Genomic DNA, 21,832 nt, shown 5'->3' on the forward strand with positions numbered 1-21,832 from the left:
CTGGTTTGGACTCCAAGAATCTTGGATAAAGCATCTATTTATAGTCACCATGTCAGGTTCATTCATAATCTGTCTTCATCAGGGTCACTTTGGTGTTGTTGGATTTTGATTCTTATGCTTCTTCAGTTTTTTTCACAAGACGGGTGAATTATTATTATTAATATAAATATGCTGAGGTTGCTATTTTTGTTGGTGTTGTATGTTGATCACCTCAATATCATAGCTCATTGGAAGTAGGATGAAATGTTTTAAGTTGAGGGCATAAGAAACAATGGCCTTGCATGTCAAAATCTTATGTTAGGGTGGAAAAGGCCATTTTTTGAGCCAAAAGCAATTAATAAATTATATTATAATGGCACTTTATTATATTTTAATGTTGCGTGGAGAAAGCTTCTTTAGTGAAGTTCATTTGGGAAACTTGTGTCATTTTGGATATTAAAAATATGAGGCTATTTGATGGGAAAGGCATCCAATTGAATATTATTTGTTTTTGTTGCCGTTGTGACTTCTGAGTTCTAATTTTCTATGCCCTTGCTGAAGTATAAGGGTTTGAGACTGAGTTTGTGCATCAATCCACTACTGAGGTAAAGTGGTATTGATTTAATTTTCAATTTAAATTAAAGAGACTTCTCATACTATTTCTATTGTGGCTGAGAAGTGGTTGGTTTGCTGAATAATTTAGTTTCAATTTGTTTTCAATTATCCTTAGTTACCAATTCATGAAACAAATCCGATTCAGGCATGTCAATCGGATCCGTGGATTCATGATTTTTTTCCCCAATTATGATTTGTGGAGGATTCATGTGTGTGTGTGTATATATATATATATAGAGAGAGAGAGAGAGATATGCATTATATATAATAAAAAATGAGAGATATATACATAATTCTAGAACTAAATCATTTCATGGTGTGAATTTGTGGTTCTAGTATGAATCTATGGATCAAAGCCATTATGATTGTATGAAAATAATCGGAAAAACAAAAATAAAATAAAAACATTTTTAAAAAATCAAAAAAAAAACAGCAAAAAAAAGTTTTTTTTGGAAGAACCAGGACGAATCCAAGCACGGATCCCGATCTGGATCAGATCCGAATCCGGATCCAGCCTCTAGGGCACGAATCTGGTAACTAAGCAATTATCTCTATTGTTGGGCGGGGGGGTTTAGTCTGCAAATTGGAGTTGGTGCTGAAGAATGTGGTAATTCTGGATAGCCCAGTTTGTTCGATTTGCATCAGAATTAGAATGTTGGAGTTAAAGCTTAAACGGCAAGTGTTCATGTATTTGGCATGGATTCATTCTTGCATTTTGGCATCCTTGATATTGAACATACAGTGCTATATTCCCTGCTGATTGGGCATTATTTCTCTTGCATTCTAGGCATCTGTAATCACTGTTGCCTGGGCATCTAATTTACCTGAAGCTGGACGCCAAAATTCTGCATATCTGGGCAGTTAGATGTGCCTATACAGTTGCTGCTGCATATTTAATTTCAGTGTTTCCTGATTTCAGTCTGCAAACACCACAAAATCTGATCATTGGCGTGATTTCTATATCAGTTCTTGGGGCAGCATTTGTAACTGTGAACGCCAGGTTTGGGCAAATATCTTGGCACTGAATTGCTCACTGCTATACTGGGACTGCTCATTGGCATCAGGTTCCACATTTTAATTATAGTGCAGTAGAACTGCAGTCCTTACTTTGATAGTAAAGTTGATTATTATCTTTATGGTAGCGCACTAGTTCTAGTTCCAGGTTTATTGTTATTGTTGAAATTCATTGAACTGGGCCTGCAACTGTTAATTGTGCACGAGCAATACTTGATAATAATTATTGGTCATTATATTTGTATAACATTTAGTGAGTTGTTTAGGTCAAACACTAGGGGAAAGGATTGATGAAGAATTAATTTGCAAGATTCTAAATTCTAATTGTCCAATTAATCTGAAATCTGATGATTGACTTAGCTAGTTGTGGAAAGATTATTTGCATATTTCAGTATCTTATTAGAAATTTGTGAACAAGCATACTTTCAGCATTGTGAGCCAGTTAGGTTCATTACAAGATGTAAGACCTTTGTATGATTAAAAAGGCCTTTGACTTTTTACCCAATTATTGTTGTGAACTACTAGCATTTTTTACTTTTATGTTATTTATTGTTGTTGTTGTGAACTACTAAAAACTTTATGTTACTTATCGCTATCATGATGAAGCCATATCAAGTAGCTATTAGCTAGCTTCCAACTATGCAGATTTTATAATTTTGTTAAGGGTAGTAATGGAATCAAACAACATGTAGTAATGGAATCAAACAACATGCCTGCTCTCACCAATTCTATCTGGGATCTAAATAACAAACTTGAATTATAAAAATCACCATTGTTTAAAACTCAGACACAGTGCAAACTCACCAACCTAAAATAAAATTAAAAGCATAATTATACAAAAAAATAGACAAAGTTGATGAATTACACAAATTCACATAGTTTGAAAACTCAAACTTGGTGCAGACTCAGCAATCAAACACAAAATAAATAAAAACATGATTACACCAAAAAAAAAAAAAAAAAATTAGAGAACATGAGTTTATTCTGATCATACTTCCAAGTATTGCATGTGTCGTATGACTTCAAATCAATAAATGATAGAATTTTACCAAGTAGCAGAATAGGAGAACCTAGGGCTTGGATTAGGGGAAAACATAGAGATATTGGCAAGTGGGGATCAAGGAGTGAAATCTGAACAAGGTTAAGGGGTAGCCCCTCATAAGGGTCTGGGGCAGTGCCCCTACTATGTCCCTTGATATGGTACAAGCCAAGGTCAAGGGGAAAAATCCCCACAACCTATTGGTGCCAAGCTTAGCAATGCCTAAATTTTCTTGGTCTAGGCATCTTGGTGCATTTGGCCTCATTATGCCTACCATATAACTAATCTGAGAAAAATTTAAATTGGTCTCCCTTTCTCAAATTTGTATGACTCTTCATCATCTTCCGTGTGATTCTCAGTTGTTGGAATGTGTCAAAAACCCTCACAAAGTTCTGTTTATAGGAGCGTTCCACTTGTTTTCTACTAGTTTCACAATGTTGCAAACTTTCTTAGGACTAATGAGCATTCCCTGCATGTCCAATGTCTTAATCCAACCTCCAACACACATGTAGTCCTCACAATTTTTCCAAATCCTTCACCCCTTTCATCCTCTTCTATTCCGTCCTTTTGCAAAGCTATAATTGATGGTCCAAACCTCCTTTCATAGTCCCTACATCTAGGCCTCATATCCTCTCCCACAATCTTCTTTGTCCCCTTACTTGCAGACTTTCAAAGTGTATCAACATTCTCTCCATCCAACAACTTCAGACATTCCTCAATCTTCTTGACATCATACCATCATTCCAACCAAAATGGTTGCTAATTTGAGAATCACATAACAATTCACAGCTATGCAATCTGCCCCTTGTCTAATGCATGAGCATTTTTCTTCTTTCCTTCTCTAAGTGTAATGCCCCTTCTTCATGAATAAAACAATGATTCTAACTTAAGGTGAGAATCGCAGTTTGTTTATAAATATAAATTTATCATAATCAAAGACATTTCATTATAATTTTCTAAAATAAAATCCTAAGAATAATTCAAAAGATAGAACTTAAACATGATTTTCTGCAATAACTCTCCTTTGGACTATTTTGTCAAAGATCAATAAAACTCAAATCAACATAGCATAATTAATATTAGGATCAATACTGTTGAATATATGGTACATTTGGTCAGCTATTGAAATGATGATTGATCTCATGATGTATATATGTGTGTATGCATATCACCCTCTGTATATTCTGATATACATACACACATACATATTTGTATTACATACACACATACACATTTGTATTGCATTCAGTCATATCACTACTTCGTATATTTTTGGAAAACCAGTCATCATGTCTGTATCTGATTGAAGAATCATAGATTCTAAATATACGATCAATCTGCATTTAGAGACTATTAAATCAGGAAGTGTAGTCAATTGATATTTCATATCCAATCCCGATCGAGCATCATGATCCGCAATAAAAACCAGATCGCACAATTTAAAATGTTTGAGCAAAATCAATTTCAATCTTGATTAAGGAAATCATTTGCAGTTTTAAGAGTTGAAACCCGATTAGAGATCAGGCATGAAGAGACACCTTAACATGAGACATACCCATGAACAGGCATGTCTAAGTGTAGTGGAGACATTTCCGCTCATGGATATGTCCACTCACATCCTATATAATGCAGATCTGATCTCAAGGAAAGACGTTGAAATTAATATATGCCCTGCCCTTTTGAGTTCGGTGACTACAAATATCAAATTCAGAATTACAAATTAATATTCAGTATTTATCAATATTGAATTGTCATTTGCACACACATTTTACAAAGATCGAATCTGATTACATCCTGCAAAATAGAATTCAGAGATTAGTAATGATCGTATTCTGAAAATTGAAGAGACATTCCTAGTTCTACTCTGAGATAAATCTAATTATCCCTTACATGGTATCAAAGCCTTGCTAAGGAAGATCCAATTAAACTTGAGATATCAGATCACTTTAAACCGTATTCTCTCTTGAAATCACAATCACATTTTATTCTTCATAATGTTGAGTATAATCAGATTTGAGGATCGTCTTGAAGGTGAAAACAACTTTACATGATGGAAACTTAGACTCATGATGATACTGAAACAATATAAGTTAGACTCATTTGTGAAACAAAACAAATAGAAACAGAGAATGATTCGGGGAAAACCCAATGGATTGAGAACAATGAGAAAGTTATGAAACTTATAGTAGATGTAGTTAGGGACCATATAGCACCTATATTGTCAGAACATGAGACTGCATACCTAATGTTTATATAACTTGAAAGCACTTTTGAAATAAATAACACCAGTAGGACCCTTTTCTCTAAAGAGGCAACTTAATCATGTACAACTGAACAAGGGAGCATCCATTAATGCATATTTCATGAGAATCACTGAACTAAAAGATCAACTGTCAACAGTTGGATATCAATTTGATATCAAGGCATTAACACTAATAGCTCTAGGTGGCCTACCAAACTCATGGGAAACATTTGATAACACTAAGAAGCGAAACTGATGACAAAACGAAACAAGCAAAAACCCATAGATGAGGATATTCGTGTATGAAAAACAAATTCTCATTAGAAAGGTAGAAGAAAAACTTCAAGAGAAAGAAGAATTCTTATGGGAAGGGATCATCCAAGAAGGGGAAAGATATTTCCCAAATTCAATGTTTCAAATGTGATCAATATGGACATTATGCAATCAAGTGCCCTAATAGAACAAAACAACAAGCATCCTTTGCTAAAGTTGGAAAAATAAATATAGAACATGATTCTGAGAAGTTTGTCTTCTACTCAACATTATCAAGCCAGGTATGAAATAAACTCAACACTTGGGTGATTGATAGTGATTCATCAAGACACATCACATGATTCAAAGAACACTTGGATACTATGATAGAAGAAACTAACGAAGAAGTAACTATTGGGGATAATTCTACACATCCAGTAAAGGGGGTTGGAACTTGCACCAAAAAATTGACGTCTAGCATTTCTCTACAACTCACTGGAGTATTATTTGTACCAAGAATAAAGAGGAACCTAATATCCATTTCTATTCTTGAAGACAACAGATATACGGTTACCTTTATGGATGGAAAATTTCTGGCATGGCCAAAGAAATCCACCATAAAGAAAGCACAAACTATAGGTATAAGACAAGGATATCTATACAAACTTTGCACAGACATTAATCGAGCCCTTATTCATGAGACTTCTGATTCGAATGAAGTCTAGCATAGAAGACTAGGACATATTCATTTATGTGCCCTACCTTCAGCAAAAAAATTGGTGACAAGATGGCTCAAAATAAAACAAATTCATGGAGGGGCATGCAAAGGGTGTGCCCTAGGGAAAAACACAAAGGGGACTTTCCAAAATAGTGAGAGTAGAAACAAAATATGTATTAGAATAAGTACGCTTTGATTTATGTGGACACATCTCTGTACCCTCCATGGGAGGATTATTATATTATGTAATCTTTGTACATGACTTTTCCAGAAAGACCTATATATATTTTCTTGAGTGTAAAGAGTCAAAGGAAATCCTTAAAAGGTTTAAGTAGTCCAAAGCTCTTACAGAAAACTTCTTTGAGATGAAAATTAAAGTACTGAGAACAAATAATGGGAAGGAATGCACCTCACAAACTTTTGAGGTGAGGATTTGCTCCATTCTTTTACAAGACACTACTCTTGAGGATCCATCTGATAGTCCTCTCAATGTTACTTCTTACCCATTATGTTTGAAGCATATCTCCAAATTTAGACTATCCGTGGTGAGACAACCCAAAGAGTTTATCCAAGGCATTCTAAGAATTACATATTTTGTAGATTTACAAAATAAAAGTATGCCTTAATTGTATGCTCACCCAAGGTGATCTCTAGTTGGGGAATGACTTTGGTTTATTGCTCAGTGGGTCCATTTGCTAATGCTACCTTGAATCCTTTGAAGTCATGGGCCTTCAATCTCCTTTTTGATACCAAGCTCTTGTTGATACAGTTGTGGGAGGCTCCACTATCGACCAAGGCAATCTCTTTTTACCTTTTTAATGTTCCCTTGATTATGAATGGCCTATGTTCTTTTCCTTGAGAGATTACCACTAGGGTTCCATGCTCACTGACATCGAACCTTTACCTCTTTCTAGACATTTCTTTATTATAAGTTTCTTCTATTATGTGTAATTGTCCTCTTTTGTACTAATGGCCAAGTCTCCATGGTTCTTTACATTTGAAAAATGAACTTTTCTTCATTTATTCATCTCTTGCTTGGCATGCATGCCTTGTACTCCACTATCTATTGCATACATATCAATTTTTCCCTTTATTGTCCTTCCTCGACTCTTGATACCTGTGATGTGCCTTAGAAGGGAGATTCTTTGGTTTTCCCTTTGAATAATTTTATTTGACCTTCTTAGCCTTTTGTATTGCTTCTTCCAAGGTTTGTGCTTTTAAGGAATTTACTATAGTTTTAATTGATTCTTTAAGTCCTTCAATAAATAGATAAGTGAGTCTTCTTTGGTAGAGTGTAATAACCCCAACTGGTTATAACTTCAACAAACAGCAAATTCTTTTATAATTCAATTGTTTGGCATTTTGTCAAACACTTTGCAAGCACGCTCTAATACCAATGTAATATCCCTTGCCCAAACTAACTAATTTTAGCTCGAGGAATATTGTCAAACACTTGTGTACTGCCTTCCTCTTTTCTGATTTTTTTTGTTTTAGATCGTTTGATATAGTTTGAATGATGCTAAGAAATTTAGAATGTTGACAAATGATATTACAGTACCTCTTACAATGAACTAATATTCAAGTGCAATTCCTTTTGGTATTTTCAATGCATATACATGAAAACTAGAAATGGAATGCATACCTACAGCCAACTGACATTTTGACAAACAATTGGCATACAACTATTATGCTGATCATGTATGCTATTAGATGGACATTTCGTCAAACAAATGGTTTATTGAATTCATTCCCATGTACAGTGTTGCTATGAATTTGCCAAGACAAATGGGCTTACAATAATGACTACAGCAATGCCAAATCTAATACTCAGTTATCACTTACAACAACACAATTATATGCCTAAGATTACAATGCTAACTACTAATAGTTGCAAGAGAAACCTAATAATAGTGATGCCCACAGATAGAGATGAAAGTTGCAATCGGAAGCAAGCATAAATACTATAGCGCAGCACTGTTCACGCATATTGTAGCAGCAAGGAAAAAAACGATTACTAATGACTGCCAAAGATGAATCTTCAGATTTGCAATCAATAGTCCTTCAATATTCTTCAAACCCTTCGGTTATTCCTTAACTTTAAGCACAAGTAGAACTCCTAAATAAATCTATCCCGAATGCCAAATTCAATGGATATTTCACCACCTCAAATGGTTGCAACACTGAAGAATTGATGCTCTCCAATGGCTAACTGAAATCAGAAACCCTTAGTTCCTTCTCCCAAGTTCATACCAAATGCAATTGACAATAATCAGATGCCTAGCAATGAAGCTTTCGCCTCTATTTATTCTTCCCTCACCCTTCTAGAAAGAAATAAAATATTATTTAATTGCACTTTCTAGAAGCTTCCCCTTTCCAAGGCAAAAATTAGTTGTACTTCTAAAAAATGCACTCTCCGAGGGCTTCCCCCTTTCCAATACAATAATTAGTTGTGCTTTTAGAAAATTAAATTAATTAAATATAAAGTCACTTTTTAATTTTAATTTATTTAATAACTTTATAAGAAATTAATTTAATCAATTTCTCCTTATTTCTCCACTTAGCCTTCGGAGAATGTAAAGGCTAAGAACTCCACTGAGATGCTAAAAAGATGGGGACATTACACGAGATCATGAGTCATGATTGCTAATTTCTAAGAACAACTGGCAAGTCCTCTACAATTCTATGTTTCCTTAGTTGTGTTAGTTCCTTGAGGTACCATTCAAGGTACTTTTGGTCAAGTCTACTAATGAGTATTTGAGTAAATTCATATAGGTGGTTATATTTTGATGGCCTTGAGTGATGATGCCATGATGCCACCAATTGTGGTCTATCTTGAATAGGTGTAGGATGGAAAATTTGATAGCAATTTCCTCAATCATAGAGTTGGGGGATAGATAGGTGGCAAGTTTTTGGACCCACGATTGTGCAGTGATCTTACTAGAGTCATCAAAACATGGCAGATTCATCTTATTTATTTTTTACTTGAGATCTTTATTAGAATGATTCTTTCTCCTACTTGGGTTGGATTAAGTTTTGACTTCATAATGCTCCTTAATTTGAATATGATTTTGTATTACTAGGTCCAATCTAGCATACATTTGTACAAGATCCTCTACAGTGTTTGTGACTGGCTCCTTTTCTTCTATGATGGGTTCTTCTCTTGGAAGGAATGGAGGAATTATTGGCCTAAATATGAAGCTTTGGGTTGAATGTTCATTCCCATAATGATTTGAACGAATGTCTCTCCCTGAATTTGGAACGAGTCTCTCATTACAGTTATTATTGTTCATGCTTTGAATTGCTTGGAGGATTAATTACTTCTTTCAAACCTTTCATTAGTTTTCTCCATGAAAGTTCTAGGTTCATTGGCTAATTGTTCAGTCATGGTTGTTCCACTCATCCTATGCGCCCGTCCTGTATTGATATGTTTGCATGAACTATCTTTCACAAGATCAGAAGGTTATGCTCTAATACCACTATAATATCTCCTCTTCAAGTATTGCTATTTGTTGAATAAATCTTCAAGGATATGTAACCTTCAACTTTTCTAAAAATCTCAACATTCACTAAGAATGTACACCCACTAAGAATTTTCTAGATCTAGTATTCACACTCGATAAGAATGTCCTTATCTGCAGTTGACATTCACTAAGAATGCCTTGTCCTCCTTTGTGCTTATGGCTGATAAATATGTTGAAGATCCTTCTCTGATTTGATTTTCTGGAAGTGAATCGAATATATATATTTTCTGGTAATGAATGTGGTTCTTTAATCTGCTGATACTGATGATCTTCCTTCCAATCTGCTGCAATAAATTGATTGATGACTGCTGAAGATTATTCTTTGGTCCCTCTGAATTGATCCGACGGAAATGGATTGAGTTGTGTTTAAAACCAATTTCCTGACGTATTTGATTAACTGAATTGATTCTTGTTACTTGTGACTTGATTGTTGATGGATTGGTTCCTCTTGTGATTGTTGTTTCTCCTCCTTGGGAAAGATGAATGCTATGAATTGATTGGCTGCTTTTTTTTTCATTATTCAAAGGTGAGAATTCCTTTTGTCTTGTGATCGAATTTTGTGTATTGGTTGAACGCTTTTCCCTTCCATTATTACAAATATCTTCCAACTCAAAGGGTTGCATCTTTAGACAGAGGTATATCTGTTTAGACCGGAAATCTTATCAACAATTAGTTTTAATTACTATTTGTTATCTTAATCCCTTCTACATTTGATCGTCTCACTTACCAAGGCAACTTGTGCCTTATTCTCTATGCATTTTAATAATGATTTGATCTTAATCTATCTGATATATAATTAATATTTACCTTTGTTTTTTTTTTTTTGACATGGCAATTTAAATAATAAACTCTGATCTATCCGGCATTTGTTTAATCATAGTTCCAATCAGAATTTGCTATCAAATTTAATACGACTTAAATATGTTTTATGCCATTCATCAATTCCTTCAATGGGTCATGCTATTGTGTCTCAATTGCTTGAGAAATTATTTTCCCCTAGCCTAGTCAAGGGTCATCACAACCATAATGACATTCCTCCTCAAATATGGCAAGACTCTAAAGAAAAGTATATTGATAAATAAATAAGAAAGTCCACATCAGCCATAAAAGATGTAACACTATCTGACCATTATTGCACAACACAACTTGTCATAAAAAGAGACCAATCTGGAAGAAGCCCATTATGAAAAAGTGTGGTGCAAATGCCATCACAAAATATCTCATGAGAAAAGAAAAGCATCTTCAAAAGTATTGAGCATTATGGTTGAAAGCAAAGAATTTAACTCAAGTCATACAATGAAAACCAACAAAATTGAACAAAACAAAGAAGAAAGGCCAGAATAATTTTGACTTATTGCAGACTGGTTAGGGTTACTCCTGCATGATGCATCAAAAAATCAAGCTTAGCTTGTGGCAGTAGAGAGTTTATGATCATTACTAATAGTTATGTAATCACGAATTGAGTTGTATGAGCTCATTCACCACATGACTTCAATTGTAACTCAATGCCTGTGATCTGAAACAGTCTTCCCGTGTCATTGCATCCTTAATGCCTTCCTTTTTGACAAATGATGAGTTGTGCAACTCATAATCCAACCCTGGACTCCTACTAATGATTTTGAGCCCTAAATCACACCATGAAATGCTCAGAAATTTTCTAAACCCTACACCAAAATCATGCCTATGGTTTCGGATATGAAAGCGCATCCTAAGCTACCTTGGCCACCCAAGATTAAAAAAATTAAGTTTAAATGTTCATCGATAAAGATCTTAGTCACCCAAAATTAGAGATGTGCCAAGATTTTCAGCAGATAACCCCAGTCACCTATGTCTAATTTGTCTGCTAGAAATGAGTAATCCTCAAGAATATAGCCAATCTTCCTTGCAGGTCATCATTCAAGAAATTTGTCTTCAAAAAGTCTTCACATATTTCGCAAAATCCTCCTTTCATATCAACCTGCAGAAACGTAACCTTTGGTGATCATAAAGCCTCCACAAACTGATCAAATAAGTTCAAATTTGAATTCCAAAGCAAATCTACCCAGTAGGCTCAATGGATTTTCGTCCAAACAACCAAAGGTTTTTGTCCTAGGGCACATTAAACCTGCAAGCACAAGCTGTCCAAGACAATTGCAAAACATAACAAGTCAAGAATGGACACCAAAAGACTTGCCATCATCTCCTTTTAAAGGCCCATCTAAATCTTCTATAAGAACTTAAAGCTGCTAGAAGAAACAGTTTACTTAATAAAGTGACTTCATAACACTTTTTATTTGAGTCATTTTAATTACATTAAACAATAACTTATCCTCAAAAGTTTCAATATTGGAACAGCTTTATAAATAATTTATTTTATTATATTTCCCTATAATCTCTCATCATAGCTTATTGAAATAAAAATAGGCTAGATGACTCTATTGAATGATCACACAAAAAAGATAACTTTTAAGTATGCTATAACGCTTTAGCTTCAAATATAGTGTTTCCATCAAGTAGAAAAAAAATTCCTACCATAGACTTCCATCTTAAGGAACTGACCATTAGATGATGTAATAGCCTCCAAACATTAAAAAAATGAATTTTAACTAATGAGTAAGCTATTGAATCTTGGGCTAAAATCAGGGATGTGACAAGAGAAAGTTCATCCCCTAAAAATGATACCTAGAAAGCCTATATATAACAAGCAGAACTCAAACAATGGGCATTGTTAAGATCGTAAATAAAATGTTCCAACCATAGAACTCCATCTTAAGGAATTGACAGTTGGATAATGTAATAGCCTCCAAACATAAAATGAATTTTCAACTAATGAGTATTTGACTCTTGGAATAAAATCAAGTATGTGACAGGAAAAGTTTATCCCCTCAAAATGATACCTAGAAAACATATATATAACAAGCAGAACTCAAACAATGGGCATAGTTAAGATCATGTTGAGATTAGAAACAAGTAGACCACCTACTTTCATTACAAGTAATGAATGCTTTAGATTTGTTTAAGGATTGAAGCCTCTGAATTGCTACTCCAAACGGCCCTAGAACTCAATAGGGTTTGATCAACTCTCCATTTTTTTACATTCTTATTCTTTTTCAACCACTTATTTATAAGCTTGTGTGTCAAGTCTACTTATTAGTATTCAATCCAGTAAAGTCATAATTTTGTATAGGCTTCAATCATTTTCAATCTTTCAATGCATTAAATCATATAATCAATCTTGAATAAAGGAATCACTTGTACCAGTTACCTTGATGAAAAAGCATATGACGTTTCAAAACCCATGAATTTTCATATGACACCAAGATATCTATATACTTCATTAGGCATTAACTACATGTAATGAAGTCATTTCAACCATCAACTTGCAAGTAAGGTAAATTGTCTTTGGCATAATTTAATTCACATGGTGGACAATGTATATACCTTGAGAGCAATTTATATGCAATAAAGAATGATGCCAGCTCTTTCATTGTGAGTGCATTCATCCCCCATATTGACCACAACATGACTAAGGTGGGCTTAAAAAAGAGTTAACCATGTTTTGTTGACCCTAGCCCTAGATGCCTAAGGTCAATTACACAACCTTCTTAGGGAACCTCATTCATCCTTCATTCCCTTTTCATTTAATTGGGTACATCCTAGCTGAGCATCTATCTCTCTACCTTTTAAAAATCTTCCATTTACCCCTAGACCTCTCTAGTACATTCTACACCACACCAAAATATTTTTTGACAGGCATCCTTTACCCCTTTGGCATAGACATTTGTTACTGTATCAACTACAATTGTTTCTCTTTGCCCATTTTAAACATGTTTACATATCAGCAATTGATGACTTTGACTAATGCCAAAATTGTCTCCCTTGAGACTTTGAATCTCTACTTTGGATGGTGAATATATAGGAGTGATTGATTATGTGCAAGTTCCAAATTCAAGAAAAGAGACAGACTAGCAATAAATTTACAAATCTATATGCACTTACATTTGTCACTCACACAAAGTCAAAGGCAGAATTATCCCCTTGAGGACAAGATCTAATCATAGTAACAAAAGGTCTGAGTTCAAGATAGAATATCCTAGTGGTGTGACAAGGCTGTGAAAACTACCTCCCTTTTAGGTGTACACCTACTACTTGTTGGACTACTAAAGTCCATTTAGATTATTAAAATAGGTAAAATATAAAAGTAGCATGCAAGATTGATAAACTCCATTCTCATCCATCCCTCTTTTTATTGATGTATCTTATATTTTTGCATTTAATAAAAATAAATTTGATACTTCTTGACCTCACCTTTCCCAATAGTTTGGTTCTCAGCCCAAGTTTGAAGACTCTAGTCACTGCATCAAACTAATAGCAGAGGGAAGTACTTTGTCATTTTTGTATTTATAAATGTTTACGCATTAACCTTTATTGCAAGACCTTATAACACCAAAATCCCACTTTTTCCGACCTTCTACTCTTCCCTAAGGTGTTTCCTCAAAAAGTAATATCTTTAGGTCATACAAATCCTTCCTTTTTTCTGCAATCAAGAAAGCTTTAGAGTTTATACCTCACACCAAACAATTCTCCAAATACGAATTGCCAAATCACCTTAAAAGTAGTAGGATCCTTCTATTTACAAGAAACTTTTAATAAAACATTCCATAATGCCTGGGAATCCGATTGACCTTTAACAACAAAGATTAAGCATAATCATATAGGCAAACAAAAATGGCCAATCAAATATATAAAAGAAAGATTAAAACAAGTATAGTTAAAAGGAAAACTTTCTTTTGTAAAGTCTAGAAAGTAAATTCATCAAGGGCAATGATTTTTCCTCTTATTTACCTTACAATGGGCAGGAGGCACACTCAAACATCAATCTTTACTGTTATTTGCCATAGAAAGGACAAGATGCAAACCCAAACATCAAGCCTCTAAAGCCCCATTTTTACTCGGAAAGGGAGGAGAACCCACATACATATAATTGGAAGGATATACCCTTTCAACATGTCAGTGAGATTTCAATGTAGATTGCTCCCAAAAGGGAAAACCCATCCTTACCAACCACGCTTGTACTTTGACAAGGGCAGTGAATAGATTGAGAGGATACTCAAAAGATATTACAAAGAAAACTAAGAAACTAGATATATGTGTGGAATACAAATTAAGCTCAAGGAAAATTGATGGTAGATTATGGCCTTGTTATAACATCATATCCAATTGGAATGGAATTTCAGAAAAAGATTTTAAGTATTCTTGTGTCTGTTGTTGCTCTTGCCCAAATTGAACATTTACCACACTATACACAGCTAACTGGGCTAGTAATCCGGACTTAAAGGAAAATGAAAGAAAGCTTTTAATAATTTTGGGAATACCAAACGATCTATGGGACCCCAGATCAAAATTTAAGATTAAATGTGAATAAACAGCCCCTTCGAATAAAAGTAGCCCAAATAGTATTGTGTTAGTCATTTGTTTCTGGAAGACAGATGTATGATGCACAAACACCTGTAAACAGGACAAGTAATTGAAATGTAACACCCTAACAGTATATGGGACATAAATGTTATAGCTATCTCAACTACCAAAATGGTCAATAATTAAGGGCAGTGTTGCTCCATATGACATCTGTAAACCGGTTCTAGTTTACCTGTACCTTCTAATGACCAAATTGACCGTTGTCTGAAAGGAGATTATCTTTTGAGCAAACTGTCTGTTGGGTTCAGTGGGTAGTAACATTAATCATCTATAATGCGCTGTTAATAACGTACTCAAAATTTAAAGAACAGAAATTATGAGAGAAAACTGTCAACGTCTACTAAGATTGTACCAATTGTTAATGTAGACCGGCTGTTTCATGCAAGCCCTCATTTCGAAGGTTGTTAGTGATTGCAGCACCAACCTTGTAAGCAAGTAAGTTCATAGAGACAAGGTCCAAAAAGAGAAACCGCATGAAGCTAACAACTGCGTGGGACCATGCTATAATTACTCAAAATACAGTTCGAAAGAAATATTAAATAACGGATATAGGTAAAACATTTATATCACAGGCTCTGAATTTTTCGTGATAATGAGTCCAAACTAATTAAGCCCAAATTTAAACATGTTGCAAGGTCTAATTTAGGAACTTTCAGTAAGTAACGACAATGCTAAGAAATTACTCACAAAGGAAAAAAAAAAAACACTCTCTGGGCAAACATTACAGCCGAAATCCTATTTCTGCATAGCTAAAAGTTGTACTTAACTTGAAACACCAGCGTACCAAAATGTACAGCAGTTTATTTTTTTAAATGAAAACAAATTCAGTTGCGAGTTTACCTCCCATGGCTGAGTGAGAATGGATGAATGAATGATCTGAAGAATGAAGCAAAGAGAGCCAGTGACTCGGGAAATCCTGTTTCAGTAAATGTACGAATCGCCAGATATTTAAAGATGTTGGGTTGGCATTGTATTATTCCTGGTATGTTCCATTCCACCAAGACCAGAGAATCCACCGTACCATGTTCCGTCCGGATCGGATGCTCTAAGTTTGTGGACTCAATTTGAATTAGACACGTAAGGAAAGTGGGAGGGGCATCCCACTGGTAGTTTTCGTTGGTTTACTGATTGGGTAATTTGAAACGGACAAAAATTGCAAATACTAGGATTTTGCAAATGGAAGGAGGCAATAATGTTCTTTTTAATACTTGACAAAGTTCATTTCTACTTATCTTATAGTTAATTGTATTTGTATTGTCATTATTTAATATAAGCTAATAATTTTATAATATTTTTAATGTAATATTATTCATGTGTTCATGTGTAATATTATTTGTTTATAAATTGAATATATAAATAGAAAAATATATATCTATAAAATGAAGCATGGCCTAGAATGGGCCAACATTATTGATGATCGGGTTGCTTTTGAAGAAGTCCTTAAGCGGCTGATTAAGGAGATGCGGGTTACTAGAGGCCCTTTTTCTGATAGACTTGAGTTCTTTGCTCATATTCTTGAGCGCAAGAAAGTTGTTTGGATGGAAGGAGAGCTGGGATGGACTGCATGGATTGATGATCATGATGATATTCTGGATTAGCTTATCTAATTTCCTTTTTTGTAATCTCGTTGAAACTGTTACTTATTGTGCTAGTTGACTGATCATGGATTACCAGTTGAACTAGGAGGTTGACATTCACCTCCCCTCTTTTGATTTTGTACCTATCTTTTCTATCTATCGATTATATATATAATACAATAATGAAAAAACTTACATGTTTTTTATTTAAATGTAGTCATCCCACTGTACCATCTGCATCCTCTCTCTTTTGCAATGCATCTATGATTGTCTCATGCTCGTCCATTGAAATTGTCCATTATACCTTATTGGCAGGTCACCCTTTGTATCTTTCTATTTTGATATTTGTTGCCACAACCAAATGAGAATACATGTATATATACATGTATGCATACATATATATATATATATATATGTGTGTGTGTGTGTGTGTGTGTGTGTGTTTGTGTGTGTGTGTGTGTGTGTGTGTATATATATATATATATATATATACATATCTATATATATATACATATCTATATATATATACATATATACACATATACATATATATATGTATATATATATATATATATATATATATATATATATATATATATATATATATATATATATATATATATATATATATATATCTATGTATATATATACATAGATATACATACATATGTATATGTATATGTATATATATATATATATATGTATATGTATATATGTATATGTATATATATACATGTATATATGTATATATATGTATACATACATAGATATATATATATATATATATCTATGTATATATATACATAGATATATATACATATATACATATATATGTATGTATGTATATAGATATATAGATATATATATACATATATAGATATATATATATACATATGTATATGTATATATATATAGATATATAGATATATATATATACATATGTATATGTATATACATATATATATACATATACATATATACATATATATATATACATATACATATGTATATATATATATATATATATATATATATATATATATATATATATATATATATATATATATATATATATATATATATATATATATATCCTTCCCGCCCTACTATTCTATGCTATGGGGCAAGACCTGGAAGCTGTGCCCTCGGGGGGTTCACCGATTTAAACCTTGTCCAAGGAATGGGGAAGGCCCAGAGCCGGGAACCAGATTGCCGGGTAAGATGGAACAACCTTAGAGGGAAGGAAGGCAGGTGAGTGATCTATCTTCTCCATAGAATTTTAGGGACCATAGAATTTTAAAGTGTATATATATATATAACATAAAATACTATTTAGTGTTGAACATTGTGAGGTGGAACAAATATTCACCTAAAAAATCACAACCACTAAATTTTTATATCAATATTTTAATATGATTCATGATATATTTATTATTTATTATTTAAAAACATTAAATAATTATTATAAAAAGTGAAATAAAAAGAAGTTAATATGTAATAAATTGTAAGTATAACATAAAAACATAAATAGTTAAAATTTGTTATATTTTTCTATTAAATAATAACATATCTAATCATTACAATAACTCAAATAAATTGTTAGTGATTCAAATAATTTGTGACATTTACTATAGATTATATTATAAATAATTTATTTTAAACATTTCATGAAATTAGATCATTAACTCCAATATCAAACTAAATCATTTTTTTATGTTTATTAATTTTATTATTTTTATTTTTATTCAAATTAATCAAAAGTCAAACATATATTTTACTATAAAAGATAATATTGTTTCCTAATAATTAAAATTGATATTTTTTCAAAACAATATTGAATTTGTATTAGACTTTTTTTTTAAAATTGTGATCTAACTATTCATTTTCTTTATCATCTTTAATGAAGTAATGTATTACAACTTTAAAATGTGTTAAAAATAATTCTCTTATTTAACATTTGTGTAGTAAAATATAGAAATGATAGAAAACCTAATTATTCTTCAATGACATAGTTCAAAATTGTGTAAAACACATTGTTGATATCTTACTATTATTAGAAATTCTTACTACTATTAGAAATGACATTTTATTTAGAGAGTAAATTAAAAATGCATGTTTCTTAAAAATAATTATATTGGGTATTACAAGTTAAAATTTTGTTATTATAAAGAAATATAAAGATGAAAATGGTATAATAATAATAATAAAGTTAGCCAATAGTGGCATGTTGTGATGGTTAAGTTGTTGTGTTGTTATCCTTGCCATCAAGGTTTAAATCTCATGCGGATGAGATCCCCCGTTTGTGGCCTCACTGGTTCATAGCTCCAGGTCAAAGCGTTTACCCCTTTAAAAAAAAAAAAAGTTATTCTCAAGTTTAGGATTTGTGTAGTAGAATGTAGAAAATATAAAATTGTAAAGGGAAACAAATTTTTAGGCAAAAATCATGGAATGTGGAATAAGTGATTCCACAAAAAGCGTCCTTATAACACAAATTGCTATTAACCAATGAGAGTGCAAATATATTATGTTTTTATTTAAAAATAAATAGAAATAGAAATTTGAACATTATACAAATTATAGAAATGAAAAGAAATGAAGTGTTCCTATTGGTTTAAATTAATTGAATGATCGGAGAAAGTGAATGCAATAGTATTTGCCTACAGCAAGTACAATAATTGAGTTCAAACTATGATTTTATAAAAGTATTTTAGATAATGACTATGCTCAAAAGTTTTTTTATAACTCATATTCTTTTATGTAGATCTATTTAAGTAATCAATTTAATTAAATAATATTAAAAATGTGGTATATATGAAAGTCTAATAAATTAATTAATTTTATTTTTGAAGTTAAATATATTAGAAATTTGAAGGAACATTTGAATAGGGGTATATTAACTAATAGTAAGAGCATGTGAGTTTTTTTTTTTTTTTATCGATAAACGGCCGAAGCCTAGTTTTTTTTTTGATCGGTTGCGCTTAACTATGCAGTTCTAATGGGATCCAGTTCACTAATGCTGGTATGATCGCACCCGAAGCCTAGATTAATTATTATTATATGTTAAGTGAGGGTAGATTCGAACCCAAGACCTCCCATATGAGAGGCTCACAAGTTATAATTGCATTGTAGGCTTTTGCCTTAAGAACATGTGAGTTAAAGAAGTGTATTGAGAATAAAATAATCATTTTCGAAGTAGGAGAAGATTCTAATATTCTTTCAATAAGATAGTATTCTCATTTACAATTTTGAACGATATTCAATATTATGGAGATGTAAGGTAGTAAGAATTTAATAAATGAAGATTTATTTCTTAATATTAAATCAATTGTACAAATTGACAATGCTACATAATACAATCACTTAATAAGAAACATCTCTTACATACCACCATCGTCATCATCAAATAATGTCATATGCATAGTTATATATTGTTGTTAAAACATTGTATACAAATTTGATATTTGTCAATCCAACATTACATAAACCGTTATGATTACTTGTAAGTACAAAACAACAAACATAAACCAATTGACCATAAAAATCCTCACATAACACTGAATTTATATGGAAAAACTTTTTCAAAAAAATCCATCAAAGAGAAGCCTGGGTGTCTATTAATCTTCAATGAACAAGAGTGTACAAACAACATACTTCTCTCTTCAGCATTCGAACAATAGTTTTGAAACTATAAATAACCCTTGAACCTATATCCAAAGTATATAATAAATAGAGGAAATTTAAGAGGAAACCTTAAGTAGATTCCCTAAACTATGTACAACTAAAACCATGGCAAAGAAAAAAAACCACCCTCAATGTTCAGTTAGTGCATTTATAAATAGAAAATGTAACTCATAAGAAATTTGACCTATAGCTTTTTGTCGCTTACATCTACAAATTAGCTCACTATTGAGGTTACGACTCATGTGGGGTTTCCCCATTATGCAAATATGCTTCACTCACAAGTCTACTACATAGAACTGGGAAAGTATTATAAATAAGTGTTAGTTGATTTATAACTACCACTAATGTGGTACAATTCCTTCATGAAAGATGCTACAACTAATATGCAAATTAACTTGAAAACTGATTAAATAATACTATGCTTCATCCAAGCAACAAAGCATTCAAATACCCTTAGGAAGACATCCAAAGAAATGTTATGAACTATACATTACAATTGTAATCAAATATCACACTTCCCTGACATATAATCTATCATCTTTGGGTATGTACAACAAGATGGTGAAGACAAAAGTAGCCATATACCTCAAAAAAGGAACTTAACACGTATGTAGTTTTTTTTTTTTTTTTTTTAATGAACATATGTTTATGGGTTAAAAAAATTCAAGCCATAACAAATGTCTTTTATTTGAATTAACATGTATGTGCTTTTATGAGAATAAAACATAGATATATTTTTCTCAATATGCATAACATGTATGTGTTATGCTAAACAAGCAAAAATATGTACATGTTTTTTTAATATAAGCTAGAAGAAAATATACTCCTACTCAAGTCTTTTGGTTCTAGAAAGCACAAATGTGTTTTGAATGAGCTACTTACTTGTACCTCTCCTTAGAGTATTTTTCCCCAACTTTTGTGTGTGTGTGTGTGTGTGTGTGTGTGTGTGTGTGTGTGTGTGTGTGTGTGTGTGTGTGTGTGTGTGTGTGTGTGTGTGTGTTCAAGTATAAGAAAGGAAAAGACAAAGAGAATTTGTCTTCCCTATACTTTAAGTTATATTTTATGTGTCTATTAGTTGGATGTTTGAGATTGATTTTAGAACTATAGGATTCATAATATTAATTGTATATTTAGGAGATCTTTTAATTATTAGACTTGGTAATAAATAAGATCTTATCATTGTTGTCTTTTTATCTCTTTATCTCATGCTCAAGTTGTCTCCTCCAAATTCTATATACATCTATTTTCCTATAACTCTCATCCTCCCTCTCTACCTCATTGTATGTCACTCTCTCCCCTTTCCTCATGCAATAGATGTTATAATTTCTTAAGCTTAGTCAAATTTTAATAATCACTAAACTCCTATCATCATCCTCTCTTTATCTCTATTTTATTATCTTTGTCTCTTTTGATCTATAGTCATGCATTCATTCTTATCACTCTTTGTTTCCTCCTTTCTCTCCCATCTCTCTATCTCACTCTATCATTATTATCAAATCTCCAAACACATCTCAAACACCCTTTAATCTCTCTCTCTCTCTCTCTCTCTCTCTCTCTCTCTCTCTCTCTCTCTCTCTCTCTCTCTCTCTCTCCCTCCCTCCCTCCCTCCCTATGTACCTCCCTCCCTTTCTCTTCTCTTCTCTTCATTCCACCATATCATACTCCCTCTTCGTTTACCTATCTTACCCTTTCCCTCTCTATTTATCTCAATCTCATCTCTCTCTACCTCTCTCTTGC

At 32.6% G+C, this 21,832-nt stretch overlaps 1 protein-coding gene across 1 annotated transcript in view; it reads right to left on the reverse strand.

Moving 5' to 3' along the window:
* The window catches only part of LOC149551455 (phosphoglycerate mutase-like protein 1), a 149,669-nt gene extending 133,737 nt beyond the window's left edge, over window positions 1-15,932 (reverse strand). The window contains exon 1 of the mRNA XM_089786964.1: window positions 15,678-15,932. Coding sequence (XP_089643090.1) covers window positions 15,678-15,684 — 7 coding nt within the window. The 5' untranslated portion in view covers window positions 15,685-15,932. The remainder of the gene's footprint in view (window positions 1-15,677) is intronic.
* Window positions 15,933-21,832: the final 5,900 nt, after the last annotated feature.

The sequence above is a fragment of the Cupressus sempervirens genome, chromosome 6 (assembly GCF_028749045.1).
Source record: "Cupressus sempervirens isolate cs-2001-9-10 chromosome 6, ASM2874904v1, whole genome shotgun sequence".
Classification (NCBI taxonomy): Eukaryota; Viridiplantae; Streptophyta; class Pinopsida; order Cupressales; family Cupressaceae; genus Cupressus; species Cupressus sempervirens.